The sequence below is a fragment of the Manduca sexta genome, chromosome 14 (assembly GCF_014839805.1).
Source record: "Manduca sexta isolate Smith_Timp_Sample1 chromosome 14, JHU_Msex_v1.0, whole genome shotgun sequence".
NCBI classification, from domain to species: domain Eukaryota; kingdom Metazoa; phylum Arthropoda; class Insecta; order Lepidoptera; family Sphingidae; genus Manduca; species Manduca sexta.
Genome location: NC_051128.1, coordinates 9,828,900 through 9,848,111, shown reverse-complemented (window position 1 = coordinate 9,848,111; position 19,212 = coordinate 9,828,900). Strand labels below are relative to the sequence as shown.

At 33.3% G+C, this 19,212-nt stretch overlaps 1 protein-coding gene across 1 annotated transcript; it reads right to left on the bottom strand.

Annotated features, from left to right (window-relative positions):
- Positions 1–2,217: 2,217 nt before the first annotated feature.
- On the bottom strand, positions 2,218–13,903 carry LOC115439879. The gene is made up of 7 exons (XM_030163925.1): positions 13,769–13,903; positions 7,527–7,667; positions 5,356–5,480; positions 4,712–4,804; positions 3,676–3,842; positions 3,000–3,277; positions 2,218–2,358 (listed from the first exon to the last, which is right to left on the bottom strand). The coding sequence occupies exons 2-7, from the start codon at positions 7,574–7,576 to the stop codon at positions 2,250–2,252; spliced, it is 822 nt and encodes a 273-aa protein (XP_030019785.1). The 5' UTR covers positions 7,577–7,667; positions 13,769–13,903; the 3' UTR covers positions 2,218–2,249.
- Positions 13,904–19,212: the final 5,309 nt, after the last annotated feature.

Sequence of the window (19,212 nt, the reverse complement as noted above, 5' to 3'; positions counted from 1 at the left end):
CACTAAACAGAAATATATGTTAGATTTGATATTGCTGGCCACCATTTTGAATATTATTATTTTGGGCTCCGTTTTAAAGTCGATACCTAGACGTGTTTTGGACCACAAAACGAGAGTCTAGTACACACTAGAGCCGATTTTAGACTAGCAAGTTCTCGCAGTACTATATTGCACAAGAACTTTTAGACACGTTTATCTTAGCGGAAATATTTTTATAAGTTTATACAAATGCGATTTTTAATTTGGTATGGAGACAGTTTGAGACCCTGGGAAGAATATAGGTTCCCGGGAAAATATACAGCGTGACTTTTATAACGGAAAACTTAATCCCGAAAAACTTTATAGAGCGGGCGGAGCCGCGGGCAAAAGCTAGTACATAATATTTTCAAATGTAACTTTGACATACCTAATATTTTGACAATCAAGGATGTAATAATTTGTTCAATACCGTGTAGCTACACGTACCGCCATCTAGTTAGCTTTGGTGTAGTGCCCAAGGTCAACGCTCAAGGGCACTGGCCTCACTTCCATTCTTAAGGTCAAAAGTGATTGCAATTAGTTAAATTATGCTCCTTGATTATTTTACAATTCTCAAGTTTCGGATCTTAATACTCTAACTTCAAAATGTTTGAAAAGGAGTATCACATTAATTTTAGACGCTCGTCAGCCACTTTCGTGGAACGATCGCTTCGTTTGCTAAGCTTGTACAGAGTGTACATAGTTCCAACCTAACTTATTCAACTTAAGGATATCTACGACATAACTGTTTTAATGAAAAGCTGGTGAAACACCAATGATAACATTGACATTATGTTGCAGCGGTATTTTAATAATTTTATTTTCATCAAATAAATTTCTGGCTGTATGATAAAGAATACCTTTGCCTTTGTGAAAGTGAAAATTGGCGCAAAGAAAGTTTTAGCAACCAAACATAATACTTTCGCGTACATAATATTTGCTTATTTTAGTCATATGAAAATGAACTTCTTTTCTGAAAAATCAGTATGTTCTAACCTTGGAAATGGTTTTGTTATAAGTAAAGACAAAAACTAAAATAATAGATGTTATTTTTGACCCTGAAATTTGATGATAAGATATTAAATTACCGCCTTTTGAATAACTTATATCTGTAATGTATTTTAAAATTAGAATTTATCTGCATTAAATCTGCAATATTGTTACCAACCCCAAGTTGCGACTCAACAGTAAAATTATGTGTCAAAGTGTTCAGGTCATTTAAAAATGTTACCCAGGAATAATTAATTAGGGTTGTGTGGGGCAAATGCGACTACCGAAATTAGCATAACTTATTCAACATTAAATTTTTTGTTTATTATAATTTATAACTTTGTTTATTACGTATTTAGTAGGCTATATTTTTTTAAATGTGTTAAATAAAATCAATAAAAATATGCAATACGTACATGAGTTACAGTAAAAGATATAGCGTCAAATAAAGAGGACAATTATGTATCGATATATGAAGTATAAGTAATCTGGAACCGATTCGTATAATTCAAGCAGAAAAAAAAAACACAATAGTCTTTTTAACATCCAATGAGTTCTGAAAAATAAAATTCAATTGAACAACAAATGTATTGTTATTTTATACAAGCATTTATCCTATTTTACTACTTTATTACCAGAATGTAAAATAGCCTACATAATAGTCCAGGATATGGTTTAATCCTTCGCCAAATTTCATCAAAATCAGTTCAGTAGCTTACAAACATCTATAATGTTTAGTTAGATGGTAATGCAAAATTCGCACTGCGGGCTAGCTGGCATGACACTCGGCAGTGGCTGGTTTTATAAAAGAGGAATTAATAAGAAAGTTGGGGTTTGATTATCTGGCGGTTATAAATTACCCTTGTTCCATCAACAGACAATAATATAACAACGGCATGAAGGAAGTACATAGCTAGCCGAAGTTTCACAAATGAAAGACTTATCACCTATCTATACGCTTATACGCCCATATTCTTTATTGGTATTCACGGTTGTTTATTAACTTTTTGCTCAAGCACTAGGTTTAAAGTTAAACCCGGGTGAATCGTGGGTTCGACTCCCGGGTCGGCAAAAGTGATATAGTACAAGCGTGGAGTTTGGAATTTGTGCTCGATATAGCGATCCGCTCGTCCTCTACCACATCATGAGGCGAAGGGTTTGTATTTCACATCTCTAGTAGAATTTATCGGTTTACAATAAAAAAATATATAGCAAAATCAGGATATGTTTATTTCAAATGTTTACACAGGTTTGTAGACTATATTGTCTTCATCAGTATCTTCTGTTGGGTAGTCCATAACAATGCGTGGACTATTAGTCCTACCCCAAGATCTCATTGGGGCGTACTTACTGAAACAAAATGAAAACATATGAGCATTGAAAGGATTGATGTACAGTCAGCCACAAAAGTAGTTGAACAAATTAAAAACTTCAAAAAGCGTCAACACATTAACTTCAAACGAAATATTCTTTCGTTTTCTTAAAAAAAATATGTTAATGAAGAAAAAACGATTGGTGGCTATTTGAAATTTTCTTTTTGTTTAGCTACTTTTGTTGCTGACTGTGCATTCAGATAATTTAATACATCAATATAAAATTAAAATTAAAACAAAGGTAAATAGATATTAGGCATTAATTTTAGACTGAAAACAATTTAAATCATTATTTTGCTTAGAAGTAAGTAGTGTTGGGTAAGTACTTATTTGATCTATAATATTTGAAGGACTTTGAAAGTCTTCCATAGTAAATCAATATCAAAATTCTGGTATAAATTTAGAGTCCAAACATTATTCATAAGACTCGTCATGCCTAATTTCTCAATCTAAGAAATTTTGAATGCGATACCTGGACATTTGTTGGATTCAGGTTATCATAATCTATTTCTTTTTATATCTATTGTAAAAATAGAATACCACATTTAAAACATTGTTAGAAAAACCGAATTATTACTATGATTGCGTTAATTTTACATTTATTAACATTTTCATTACCTCGTACTATCCATTTGTATTTCGACATCGTCCGTGTCCGCTCCAGTGGTCTGTTCACTAGCTTCTGATTTTGCCTTTTCGCTCTTATCAAAATTAATGTAATCATACTCTCTGTCGACAGGATTCGAAGTTAGTTGCTCAACGGGCCGGAATTCTCTCATGATTATATCCGATGAGCCACTTTGTACCATTACTGTTGGCATTCCACGGTTTGGTACAACCGAAATCTGCCGTTGCGGTGGTGTTGTTAATTTGTAATACTGGTTGTTGGCTCTCATCTGATGTAATGATAGACAGATCAAAAATATTATAAGCGAAATTAAAATATAATAGAATAAGTATTCCAATGATAAAAGATGAGAAACGAGTGATGCATTCAATTATGAAATTCAGAAATGAAAAATTACATGCAATCTTTGAAACTTCTTCTTAAATTTCACAAGACTAATAAAGCGAGATGAATTATTAATTTTAGATATTTTTTGTATAAACTTTAGACTTTAGTAAACCAAATTTGACTATACACCGTATACACTACGTGCAGAATTTCTTTATTTTTAGATTATACGAGTACAGAGTATGTTAGGAAGATACGTGGACGGGAATTATCCCAAAAAAATATTGTAATGCAATAGAATACATTCCATACAGGTCTTACAACATTTGTGTCTCTTACCACTGGTTCCAACAGGTTTTCTTTGATTCTGTTCTTTGACGAGTATTTTGTGAGTTTTTCTGCATATTTTCTAGTGTCTTCGGCTTTTAGCCATGTGTTGGAGAGTGGGTTTGTGTCTTCAGGGAGGCTTTCCTCTTGATAGTCCGATGTGATATTTGAAGATAGTACTGCAACGAATATGAAATATATTGCGTAATTTTTTTTTTGTTTTGTCATATGGTAAACTATAGGTACATATTTATTTGTTTTTTTAATCTAATAATAATTTGGATACATATAGCGTTTCTAATCTTTAAATTTGCACATATATCCAAATAAATGTTGTCAATATCAAAACTTTTTATTAATAGCTCGTTTTGACAAGACGTGCAAACCGCTCGACTAGACTATGATTCAACAATGTTTTATAAAAAAAATGTTCAGCCTTTCATTGGAGCCAAAATATATTTTTAAATCGACTAATAAATAACATTTCATAAACTGCAATTTATTTATCTTCTAATTAAACAATACAAGTGCTAGGAAGAAGGTTTGTAGCACACAGTCGGCCTTCTTTGAATTCTTAACGACCAATTATGATTTAGGCATAAATATTTGAGTGTTTAAAATTTTCTAGATAAAAGCGTGGGTCGTTGATCCACGTAAGCCTCTTATTCTGACCCAATTGAAGAGCGGTCAATGAATTTGTTTTACAAAAAGAGTTTTCTATTCAAGATGACTTTAAATAAACTGAATAATAATAACAGTCCTGTATAATGTATATTTCTGTATACGACGCAATACAGATGGCCAACAGCCCGACTGTTGGCCATCTGTCGGTCATCGATGGCGTGATATTATACGGCGTTACCTAGTGAGAGGTGGTCACGTACCTCAGAACTGAGGAGAACGACGCAAGGAGGATAATGTATATTAACTCTCTGCTGGCTTTCTTTACTAATGAAAGGTTTTAAACCCACCACGGTGGCCTATGGGTTGGTATTCACATGCTTTATTTTTTTTATTATTATTATAACAATCTTAAAAGTTGACTTACAATCATAAGTGTCGTCGCCAGATCTTCTGGAGGATTGAAGGTCTGGTTTATCCAAAAACTGTCCTCGACGCATATACACCGTAATGTCAGACCCTGTGTCATAATATTAGATATATATATATTAAATTCTAAGCAGTTTTTTTTAATATTTAGGTGCTATATCATAGAAGGTTCCAGATGGTAATTAATAATACTCGTTCAAGAACAAAATATGTAATACTAGATCTTAAGCAAAAATTTTAGAACCCCAAAAAACCGACAGCCGAAACGCACATTATTAGTTCACAGCAGGTTTTCAATAAATAGTTGTTCGCTTGATTGTTCAATTAGTTATTCGTCTGAAAACACTGATAATTGCGTGGCTCCGTAGAAAATATTTGAAATATTTTAAATTACAATAAATATTAATAAAGAATAAGTAGGTACGGGTATAAATCAGACACTAGTATATTATATTTAAAAAATATTACATAAGTTTAAAATATACGAAGTTCTACCATTTGAAGACGCAAATATTACAAATGAATGAATGCGTAACCATGTAAAAATAGGCACAGATTTTACGTAAGTTGTTCGGCGCTTACAATAATTTTAATATTCCCGGATGCACGACGTAATACGTTGGGTAACATGGGGTAGCTTACGTGAAAAGGTCAGGAATTCGGCCAGAGAATAATTGTAACCGTAGGCGATACCGGCCACTATCGCAACCGCCATTCCGCAGCATATGGCCAGAGACATCACACATCCTAGTGCGAATGTGATGAACCTGAAAGTAAGATCGAATATATCCACGCTTGAAAGGCAATAATATCTAAGCGACAAATATACCGAAAACTAATTATATAAATATTTTGAATCGCCATTTTTTTCTGCGTCATTTCAGCTAGGTTTTGTAGGTCTAGGACAATTTTAATAACATTAGACTATATCTTTATAAAATTAAAAGTTGAATTGTTTTGAATTTTTATATTAAAATCAAAACTTTAAAGCACTGCTCAAAAATTGACTCATTGTCGCTTAGATATGATTGCTTTTCAAGCGTCGATATTATCTTTACTCACATATGGTACTTTTTTATATTTATGGTACTAAAGTTTATATAGGTATTTAGTTATATGCGCATCATCAATACCTAAACACGCGTTTTAATATTTTTCTTCTGTTGACTGTTTTCCACTGATAATTTGTCAGATAACAAATTGATTTCGGGGAGTGGCGTTCGCGAGTCGTGGGAAACAAGTTCTTCATTATAAGAAAATAACATTAAATTTTATATAACAATGAATTTCGATGGGTTGTCAGGAATAGCACAAAATATTTGGCAACGAATTCGATTATAGGGCCGGCGCAAAATGTTCATGACATTACACTGTCTTAGAAATTTGTTGTTGACGTTGAGCGGTTTGGAAATAACTCTAATTAGAATTCTTGGTGTTAAAGGACTTACAAATAAACAGTACGAATATCAGCGCAGTACATCTCATTAAGCGTTCAAATACCTATATTACCCATAGACTTTTTTAAAGTTTGTTTTAACACCACGCTGCAAACGGCAACTGACATGTATTTAAGAAGAAAACGATATTCACAATTCACTTCTAGAGAATACAGACGATCTATAACCCAAAGTAGTACACGGCTATTCATTTTAGCATTGTTGTTGAGTGCTAAAAATTTTACTACTTTAATATTCAATGCGGTGTTAGGTCAATCCGGTGAGGTATCGATTTGTTTTCCGTTTCTGAGCGTTTACAGCTGAGTTCATCTCGCTGCTGAAAAGCTGTTTTTATCTCGTTGTTTTCTTCTTTACTGGTTCCTTTACAATATTTGTGGCTACCTTTAGGTAATGTTTCATTTACTTTACAAAACAATCACACCTTCAAAAACATTGCACAGAAAATAGCAGTCGGTATTTTCGATTTTGTAAGAGATTTCAATTTTAATTGAAATATGCCTTCGTAGTAATAGTAAATATAAAATAATGGGTATATTATGCCAATTAACAGAGACAGGATCGTATTTCCACATACTTTTTAATCTGATTAAATGCTTTGAGAAATATGTGCCAAATTTTCTCAACATAAAATCCTATATTATTTTTTTGCGACTTTATTAATAGAAGACGAGTGTCGAGTGTATTCAATAGACATATACATCTATAATTATGTAGGTATACCAAAATAACATTATGGGTTACATATCAAAATTTAGCTATCATAATAAGGACTCGTTAAATACTTACCCCCTTATTCATAGACGTTATTTATCTAAGGACGGAGCATTACTGTGATAACAAGTCTGTTTCTCAGTGCGCAGACATAGGGCCGTTGTGATTGGCTAATATTGTGATACAACTGAAATCTAGTTGGCTGTCAGATAAACAAAGCTGAACAAACAGCAAGCTGTCAGATAAATAAAGCTGAGAAAGAGACTTGTTATCACAGCAATGCTCCGTCCTTAGATAAATAAAGTCTATGAATAAGGGGGACTGTTTAAGTTATAACAAATATAATCCCCTTTTGATTGAAATAAAGTAGTAAACAAATTAATAGATAATAATTGGAAATATTGATTAATGGAGAAAACTTTACTGACTTTAAACCTCTAAAGTGAAGATTTTTCTTTTTATCATGAACATTTAATTTAAAAAGTCTTTAGCAAGGAATTATGGTATTTATATATATTTTATATTTGGTGTGCGATTTGATTCTCGTTACGGGACTAATTTCATTTACGCGTATTTCGTTTTTATTAAACGACATTAGTAATTTGAAAAATCCGATGTGGCAACCTTTTAAAACATAGTACCAACCTTTGCACCAAATCGAGAGTCCACGCGAAACAATTGCAAATGTAGCACATAACAATGAGTCCAATCACATTCCTCGGGACGTCGCTAGAATAGAATTATCCAGATGGGCACACGCGTATCTTCGATGTGGACTGTAAAAATCTGATGAAAATACACAAATATTAATTATAAACGCAAATGTTTGTGAAGATGCTTGTTAGTTAGAGGTAAATACGGGAACCGTTCGACTGATTTGGATGATACACTCACTCATCATCACGCATTTATCCCCGAAGGGCTATGTAGAAGCGCAACCAGGGCACGTACTTTTCGCCAAGTGTGTTCCGTCCCATAATGTGATAGGGATCGAGCCTATCGTCATATCGGGCGCAAATTCCAGATTCTGAGCAGAATAACCCAAATATCACTTTGCCCGACCAGGAATTCGAACCCAGGACCTCAAAGCGCTGCAGTACAATTACAACATCGGAGCGGTAATTTGGATTATATTTGGAAGATAGTCCTTGTTGTAGATTACGTAGTGTCTAGGTTCCTTTGTATTATGGAAAAATTTAACAGTGCAGTAGCATAGCTAGGTAGCCAAGGACCCAGGTGCGAAAACAGAAAAGGGGCAGCTGCCTTTCTCTTCTTCCTCCTGATGACGCCTATGTTTTGAGTTAAGAACTGGTCATGGTCCGCTTCCCTCTCTTGGATTGTGGTCCTACTTCATAGTCTAGGCTTACGGTAGCTATGCCCTTGAAACAGTGTTACTTTTATATTAAGAAGCTTTTTCCACGGGGAGCCACCAACATAAAGTTTTGTATATGCAAGTATTGCTGTTTTCAAATATAGTGTATCAATTTGGAAAGAATACAGACATTAAAAACAAACGTTTCAAAAGTCAAGTAACGAAATCTAGATTATTACATACATAGTCACCTGGTATACTAATGTGGTGCATCTGCCAACATTTGCAAATTAGTACTAAACTTGCCAACTAATTATTTCTGATTATTTCGATATATGTGGTGATATAAAGAGCTACATCAGCCAAAAACTTACGCGTTTGTCTGTGATTTGTTTAGAAATCAAAGATAGAACTAGACTTTGTAACGAAATAATTTGAATCCACGAAAACACAAGTTATGATATGTTATGATAACTTGTGATATATAATCATTGTAATTTTTTTTATTGCCCAAATAAATAAATAATATTATGATTTGCTTTGTTAATATAATTATTGAAGTTCCATGTTGATATATTTAATTGTGAGCAGTTTTAACTTATAATTATAAAGCATATTTAAATATTTATATTCTTATCCACATAATGTTAAAGTCTGTATGTATTTTTAGTGGTAAGGTTTAACTGATAAATAAATAAATAAGGAATTAACTACGATATCAAGAAACTTTTAAATATCTTAAAGTGATGTAATAAAAATTGAATTACGCTCTGATACGAAGTATCAATAATAAGTAATATAGTTCATAGCCAATGACAATACATTCATAGGTTTAAAGTCATTCCCTGGAAAAAGGTATCGCTTTACATGTTATTCGTTAATTTAAATCAGAAGATAAAATAATTATAAATATACAATTGTTGAAACAAAACAATGCCAATACAGGGTTTGTTCAATGTTGTAGAAGTTTATTAATATTACGTGAAAGGCAAAATATAGTAGGTGCTTTTAGTAAACATGGAAAGATGCATCAAATCAAATGTATTTTTAAAATGGCACAAACAGGTTGCAAAATTCTTTGAAACAGACTCGCTTACTTAGACCTTTTATTTCAAAATGTGCAGTGATGCAGAAAGAATGCCCCAAAGAAGTACAAACGAAATATACGACAGATACTGTTTTTAAAACCCGTTGTTTAGTAAAACAATGTGTCCCGCTTCGTAGATTGTTCCATATACGTGTCCCTTGAGGCCACCATTTTTGGGGCAATTTAAATAAATCATTCAAAGAGACCTTTCGTATCACAATACCACGCACGTGCCACTAACGTACATAACTCAAAAATATCGGACAGAAAACGAACATGTTGGATGAAAATATTAATAAATAAACTATTTTTGTAAACACGTATTCGGTAAATATTGCCGTAGTTTTTTTGAGATAAAAATGTGAATACCAAAAAATTCGCTTCATACAAATACTTTACCAAGTTAGTTGTGTATTGCTATTCCTGTTGCATACTTTGATCGTCGTTGTTAGGTAAAAATTGACATACAATTTTGATAAAATTTTGTACTCTTCTAGCATCGATTTTGCTTGTTTTTACGACCAGTACGTTCCGTTCTAGACTTCTTACTGCTTTCAATAACTTTGTTCATCTCTTGGCTAAGTTTGCAAAGCGTGCTTTATATTCTTTTGGTAAATATTTAATACATCATTATCTAGCATAAAATGGCCTGAATATAGTTTTGCTCCTAAAGATTTCAGTGAGCTGTTACAAGCGGCGAGCATTTTGAGACATTTATTTACAAGCATTAAATACACGTGTATTATAAATTTCCAACTTTGTCTCACCCGACCGTAATGTTCAGATTAGCAGACCATACACGAGTTGTTATCTTTTATTGTTATGTATGCATCTGTTTTTAATGTTCAATATTGTTTAACCGTAACTTTTTGCAGTACTCTGGAAAAATCCTCTTGTGCTAGCAAAGTTACACTAGCAAATACTTCTATGTATTACATTTTTAGAGTCTTCAAAAAAACTTTTGTGATAAAAGTATAGCTTTAAATTCCCATATCTTTATTATAGATAAAATAATAGTACATAGTTTTACGATGAATTATCTGGCAGAGGTCAATCCGTTCATAACCTCTCCCTCCATTTAGCTAAACACAATTGTTTACAATATTGCATATACATACGATGTTATGATAATATCTACGGGAAGTAACGAAGCTGGTCCATCCTTCCAAACCAATCAAACAGTGTAAATATTAATATTTTTATACGTAAAAAATTCGAAAAGAGTCAATGGTACACAATACCAGCATATTGTAAGTTATTAGGAATGCATAGCGCGTCCTGAATATGTAAAACGACATGTTTCGGGGTTGGCATAATAACACGTCATACGATGAACAATGGTTAAATTCAATTCGCTCGGCCGAAGACCGTCACTGAAAACACATTTAATTGTACGCGGCGGTTGTTTTTCCACATGGCGCTTCACAAACGTCCTTTGTAATTTCCATTAACAGTGTGTTAATGTATTTGTTTTTTGTAACTAAATGAACTGTGTTATTTGACGGTAAATGATCTCTGCGGTCAGCGGGATGGCGCTTTGTCGGCCTTTTAAAAAGGGAAATACTATGAAATTTCTTAATCATAATTTGATGAATTGATAAAAAAGATAAAAATAATAATTCGATAACGAAATCGTTAAAAAAAATAAACTGTACAAATTAATATAAAATAATGTTCGGCAAGGTTTTCTCGAGTTTCATTATTATATAATGTTTAGACATCGGTCGATATCGCTTTTGTTGCAAGTATCGAACCTAAACGTAATTAACACCACAAAAAAGACGGACATAGTCGCAAAAAGGAGGAAGTTAATTATCACAAACCTAATGTGCCAGATCAGATGTTGCCAACATTTAGAAAAATTACATGAGGGGCAATTCAAGAATTATGTAACACAATTTTTGAAGATTTTTGACACCTTACTCCCCCATGTAATGCGCCGTAACGTTTTCCTGTATGCCCCCGCCCCCCCTAAAAAGTTATGTAACTCTAAAATTTCATTTTTTTTGCAAAGTACCAGAAAATCGCTAAAATACCTTTGTTAGGGTTTTAAAAAATCCAATGTTATATATCGCACGACTCTACACCCCGCTCCCGCGCCTGTTACGCATCGTAACGTTTTACATGAACCCCCTCCCCTCCAAATTGTTACGTAATACTTGAACGGCCCCTTAACTCACAAAAACTACATATTAAAATATGTAGGTTACAAAAACTTTTTTAGTTTTGAAAATATACAATAAAGTAAGATAGTTATATCATTGTGTGTGGTAAATATTTTTCGTTCAGTAATGGGTTAACAAGCCATAAAAATTATATTGGTTAAATAACTAGTTTACAAAGTTCTAATGTACCACGTGCATTCATTATCATTCATTTTACAGGGTGTAACACGCTAGAGGACATCGATTTGAAAATGTAGATTTTTTTAGTGTTTTATTCAACTGAATGCTTAATTTGGGCACAAAATTACTGGGTAGGTATATTTATGTTACTCTATATAATAATTGTAACCAGCTAAATGATTTAGTTATATAATATATTATATGGTTGAAATATACCTAGTTAAATAAGAGTAACATTTCGTAAGTAAAAAAAAGTATGATAAACTGCTTTTCCTTTTTGCTTCTAGTTGACATCTTATGATTATCGCCTTTTCGTGCCAAAACTCTACATTCGTATACTACGCTGACTCAAATCGGGTTTTTAAATCAAAGCTTAAATTTTAAATCAGATCTATAAATAATATTCAATTATAACTTTTTAAAATAAATAGAAACTATGGTATTTTTGTGTACATATCTAAGTTTTGAAATCCTTTATTTACTACGCTAATTATAAACATGAAGGAAAAATAACTTTTACCATTGTCAATATACATTGGAGACTTCAGGAGAACAGGTCGTTTTTCCTTCTTGTACAAAAACACTCCTTAGGACTTTAACAATAAAAGTTATATTCACAACGTACAAAGCCAGCAAACATCCTGTACCTCATAATCCAATAAAATCTATATTTTAAGTTTGAAGAAAAAAACTGAATACGAATATAATAATTGCGTCAGTAACTCTGTCTACCTATCCGATTTTAACGAAATTCGGTACTGACAAAGTTGGAATCTTCAGACACAATATAGGCACTTTTTTATATTTGTTACAAATCAAATATTGCGAGTGAAACCGCGAGCACAAACTCATAATAAATAAAATATAATAAGCACTTGCGAAACTCGAAAACCAAACGATAATGGACAAAACGTATTGGGGATTGTTGCCTTATTTTCTATATTTAGACCGGGTGGGAATGCGAATTTTCATTTTCACGAGAGGCAATTCGTGGTTTCTACGGAGCTAGACCGTTTCGCCGCAAAATGTGATTACGAAGGTGAAAGTATTTAGTCCTAATTGTGATGATATTTACCTACCTACTACTACCACAAGCTAGTTTGTGACGATGTTTGGATATTTGTTAGACGCTTAGAAACCGCTGAACGCATTTTTTTATCGCTTTGAATGCCGAGAAGAGTTTGCCGTTCGCCTGATAGTAAGCGTTACGAACGCCATAAATAGTAGAAACACCATCCAACCCCTTGAATTACAAAGTATTGTTTGGTATTTCACTGTGCTCGCCAACCTGAGACATGAGATGTTAAGTCTTTATTATGTCCAGTAGTTACACTGGCTACAATGTCCTTCATATCGGAACACAACAGTGACTACACAATGTTGCTTGGCGCTAGAAATACATATTGCAGTAAGTACAATTAGGTAGTAGGTAGTAGGTAGTACTATATTGTAGTACCTACCTAGGCGGACTGGCACATATGAATGACCTACCACCAGTAAATTTTGATTTATTTGGATGGTACTTAGCATACAGGTAGAGCATGACATGGATTAATATTATATTATAGTTTTAAGCCTACTTTTTGGGGAAGGTTTTTAAAGAGCGGAGTTGCGTGCATCATCTAATTATTCATACGTTCATAAATACATATTTGTTCATATCATTATTGGTAGAATTGAATATATCTAGAAATGAACATGTAACACTTAAAAAGGGTCGACACATTACGTCATCGGGTATATTGTTAGTGAATAATGTCCTTTTCAACTTAATAAATAATAATATCAGCCCTGTATTATATACTTGCCCACTGCTGAGCACGGGCCTCCTCTACTACTGAGAGGGATTAGGCCTTAGTCCACCACGGTGGCATAGTGCGGATTGGTAGACTTCACACACCTTCGAAATTCTTATAGAGAACTTCTCAGATGTGCAGGTTTCCTTACGATGTTTTCCTTCACCGTTAAAGGGAACGATAAATTCACAGAGAATACACACATGATTTTAGAAAATGAGAGGTGTATGCCCTTGGGATTTGAATCTGCGGACATTCGTCTTGGCAGTCCGTTCCACACCCAACTAGGCTATTGCCGCGTTGTTTTTGTTCAACTTAGTAACTAAAAATAACTTATAAGTACTCACCTGCAAATATGTATAAATTTAAAACCATTTATAAGTAACAAAGCCGTACGTGCAATCCAGCGTAAATAAAGTCAATTAAAAATTTCTTATCAATCACATCTGTGTCAAACGTAGTCAAATTCAAAGAGAATTATTATAATTACTTATGTATTGCAAAGAGTCTCAGGCAAAGAGTATTGCTATTCATTTAAGTTACTCTATGTGCTCTATGCTCGATCATCACCAAAGAGCTTCGAAAGCCATTAGCAGGGAGCCTTTCCTTGTAATTAAAAGGAATAATTCAGAGTTCCGTTAAATTAGAAACCTGATGCTGCGTTAAAAATAGTAGCAGATTTTCGGAGAGAATTATGAATCTTTTTGCATAAACGCTGAAGGATGCTACAGTAGAAAGATTATAGTAATTGTTCGGCGTATAATATTTTTGATAAAAATCGTTGGGTTTGTATTCTGATGTTTTTCCTAAGTAAAAAATATAAATGTTTATTTCTACGTATTATTTACATATCTTATTCTCAATTTATGATTTTAATATAATGTACTGTATATACTGTCCCATTGCTGGGCACTGGCCTCCTCTACATAGAGGTATTAGGCCTTAGTCCACTACGCTGACCTGGTGTGGAGAGACAGGCTTCGTATACGCTCAATATTCTTATAGAAAGCTTCTCAGGTATGCAGCTTTCCTCACGATGTCCGTTACCGTTAAAGCAAGAGTTAATACAAAAAAAAATACTCACATAACTTTACAAAAGTCAAAGGTGCATGTTCTTAGGTTTTGAACCTGCCGACATTCGTCTCGGTATTCCATTCTACTCCCAACTACGCTGTCGCCGTTTATTTTGGTTTAAGCTATTATGTTTAAAACTGCGCCACAATAAATGTAGAGACTATTTTAATTATAAATATCTGTATAATATAGACGGTGACCCCAACAGGTTTTGTTACAAATTTTATAAAAATCCATTTTATTAAGATACTTGATGAGGGATGCTCTAACAAAGACGGCATAACAAGAAAACAGCTGCAAAGAAAAAACACAAAAAATAAATGAAAATAAACTTCACACACTCATTATCCCTTAAATTAGTTTTATTACCCAATTTAATTCGCAACAATTTATTGTACAAAAGATTTTGAAGCGAGTGGCAAATGTAGTTGAGGCTTGAGTCAGTAGTCCGTAGAGAGTCGGCTTGGGCGGTCGCGCCGCCCGCCCTGTCGTCACTCGCGAGTGAGCGAACTTGAATTACGAAAACATTACCACAGTTTAGTTGTTGAGTTTCAGTAATTAGTGAAGTATAAAGTGTTAATCTCGGATTAAATTCTTAAGGTAATCTTTGATTTTTTCTTCCTAACGCGGGAACGATATAACTTACATTATTTACCGTAAATTATAAATTGCTACGCGGATATTGAAATGTTCTTGCTATAATTAATACTCAAAGGAATTTACTGTTTAATAATTTAGTTTTATTGTTAGTTCTGCTACGTTACGTGCATCGATATCTTGTTGAGTTCTTTTTCCGATATCGATAATTTTTAATTTGATAAAAATTCACTGCATTGTTTACTCGTTTTTTATACAAATGTTCCGATGTATATTTATGATATATATAAATATGTGTTATGTGTATTTTTAAAGTATGAATTATAGTTAGCATGACAAAAAGAAAATCAATACATTCAACATACATACATCAAATGAAAATGTATGCATATTGTTAATTCTTATTTGGTATACTGCGATACGGGCCTGAAGCCTAGTGTAGTGACTGCCGTGAACTGATGTAATATGTTCTTGTATCTTGTTAAATAAATAAATAAAAAACAGGATTGAAAAATTAGTTTCATAAATATTTTAAATGTTCTCACACCAAGAACTTAATTACATCTTATTTATTGCAATGTAGTAAATAAATCTAGCATTGCATACAATGACGCAGTCTGAATTAACGATTGATTCATTTCACGTGTTTAATCCGCTTTGGACAGAAACATTTGTACTGTCAACTATCACATACCTTAAGAACTCGAAATTCAATAAATAGCTCTTCTAAAATGCATACAGTTAATGTTTGCATCGAAATGTAAACATTGTTATTGACGTAGACCGAGAAAGTGGTCAGATCTATTAAATAGTTTGCTGAGTCTATTTGAATGGGAAGTCAAATGTGATGTTAATTTTTTTTCACTGCACCTGATTGTAAGTGGATTGGTGTCCAATAGAATGTCGACTGACGGGAGATGAACACTCTTCTACAGTAATCAGTAGACACATAATTATGCCGGCCTGTTGGCATCGGATATACACAAGCTGATTCCCGAACGTGACTTCTTATGTGGGACACTATGGCGGGTTTCAACATCTTATGTACGGTGCCCGCTATCCCGGCGGATATGAAATATATCCTACTACCAGCAAATAAATATTATAATAATGCCAGCTTTGTATTATATATTATCCCATTGCTGGGTACTGGCCTCCTTTAATACTGAGAGGTTTTTAACCTTAGGTCACCACACTGTGATAGGGCGAATTGACAGATTTCACATATGAAAACATAAATGACTTTAAAACATTATTTAAATTTTTATAACACTTGAAATATTAACTGCGCCTAATTTTTTTTAGCAAGTATATTATTCATACTTTTGAAATGAAATATACGTCTTATTACTATAATAGATAGAGATAGATAATTAGATGTTCTGTAGGTAAATACTTACCATCGTCTAGTACCGTAAACAATGCTGAGGGCATTGTGAACTGGTCTGAGACCCTTAAGGAACTGAAAGGAATTTCGGTCCTCTGGCATTCTCTTAAGGCACATAATGGTTTTCTAAAACAGTGATATGTATTATAAACATAGTACCAACGAAGTTACCTGGTTAATTTATGATTAAAAAAGGTGGCCGTCGATGATAGAGGAAGTGGTGTAGATACAACACTTTACCAAATTTTAAAATGTTACGGACTCATATTGATTACATTGATACCTTTTTTGGACTTTTTATTGAAAGGTAAATGTCAAATAGGTCAATAATTAGATTTTCCGAACACGTACCATATTTTTAAATTATAGTACTTTAGTGTATCGTACTTCTTTAAAGGCTTCAGAAAGGTCAAGGAAGTAGGGAGGAGTCTTTTCATTTCGACGCGTATTTTTAGTAAGACTTTAGACGTTATTTCCACGTGTTCCACGGACCTTTTGCGTAAAGCGAATATTCTAGAATACTAATAGGTATATGCATTCTATTAGTGACATATAAGACAGTTTTAATGTCCCGCTATTTCTAGTGAAGTTGAAATAGAATGTCGATTATCGGAAGAAGTTATAGATGAACAACGTAACAAGAAATAACTAAAATGAAATAAATATTGTACAATAAGGTAAGGTAGTATCAGTGTATTTTCATCGATATATTTGCTGTTTATTTATTGAAGCGGTCTTGAGCACGAGAACGTAGTATTGGGATTGCGCCGAGCTAGTATTTGTAGGCAAAGTTTATAAACCAGCTTAATTTTACTTATGAAGTTTCTGGTTTATTATTATATACTAACTTTACTGTATTATTTATTTTACATTTCGCAAACACATGATATGCAGGCGGTCATTTTATAGATATTCTCACCCAGTTATCTTTTAGATGGTGAAGAGGTAAACGAAGACAGGTTTAAAATTAAACATAGCAATAAAAATGTAATAGTATATTATTAAAACATTATTTTTAAATAGTATATAAATCTGTTAAAGAAAACACAAATCATAGGCTTCATTTACAGATACATATATAAAATATGAATTTTCCTTGGTCACGCCACCACGCGTGAACGGCTGGACCGATTTCACTATTTTTTTTGTTGTGTTTGTTATTGTTAGGAGAAGGTTCTTATGAAAGAAAAAAATCTAAAAATTGCGCGGAAAATTAGAAAACTTAACGAAAATATTAATTTTATATAACTGTCAATTGTTTCGAATAACTGTCAGCGATTGACAGAATATGAACTGCAAATTCATAGTTAAGACGGAACAACGTTTGTCGGGTCAACTAGTTTACAAATAAATATTGAAGTTACTATAGCTGAAACAGAAATACGTATGATATAATAATAAATTATTTTTGCCATTTGACTGCTCCATTGGAGAGAATCTAAAAAGTTCATAAAACTCAATAAGTAAACGTACTCGCAGTAGGTATTACATGTTTACGTAATTTAGGATAGTTTCAAGTGTGAAGGGGAGCGCGCACTCGTACCGCGCGCCGCGCCGCGCCGCCGTGCTGTCTGCAAGCCCGAGTTAACCTCCACAATACGGAACCACGACTCTCCGTCGGGTCATTTGTTTCAGGTTACTGACTTATTATTGAGGTTATATGTTCCTCAATAGAAATGAAATGAAATGAATTATTTGAATCTGTAAAATGTTATGCATTATTTAGATTCCGTCAATATTAACTCTACCACCAGTTCGGAAAGCAGTTCTCACCAGAGAAGAACGGGCAAGAAACTCTGGTGTTGCTCTTTTCAGTTTAGGGTAAAGACTACATACAGTACATGATAAAGTGAGAAGAGAAAAAAAAATACAATTGGTTTTTTATTGTTGCTTAGAGCAGTTCATTTATAGGTTCGTGAAATAAGGAATAAATTAATTTAAATTTTCATATGACTGCACAACCCTCTCAGGAATCATGAAATTTCTCTATTATCCTTATAATTATTTCCTTCTAGCACCTCTAGCTATGAGAAATTGTAAGCGTAATGGGCAGAACAGTCCACAAAAGCAGCACCCGTTCACGAGTATGACGCATGTGCCAGCCATCGGCCTCCTCAACCATATTGTAGGGAAGTGGCTGACCCGTCACACGACGCCGCCGCAGGTACAGACAGTTAGAGAGTATTTCATACCCAAGCCACTTACAGTTATATTACAATAAAGAGAAAGAAAAAATATATATATCTCGATCAAGTGACATGATTCCAAAGAAAATCCTACAAAAATGCTTAGTCCCTAGTCCCAGGCATTTATATCCTCTAGGTATTCTGAGATCTGATAATAAGCTTTTTACACAACTTGCGCTTAATAGTCGCTTGGAATTTCGCAATATTTATGGATTTGATCTCACTTTGTTATAAAAATGTATACAGTAACCCTTAAAAGACTTGCTGATCTTTTGGAGCTTTGTTTTGTCATTAAGTAAATTATTTTTGTTTCTAGTATTTAAACAATGGATATCGCTAACTTTTGGAAAATTCTATATTTTTATGGACATACACTAAGTTAGCGAAAATGAATTGTGATGCTATTGTCATTATATTTGCTTCTTTAAGTATTTCTCGTAGAGAACATCTAGGGCTTAGCAAATATATAGATCTTATCGCTCTTTTTTGTAGAACAAATATAGTATTAATGTCAGCAGCATCACCCCATAGTAAAATTCCATAACTC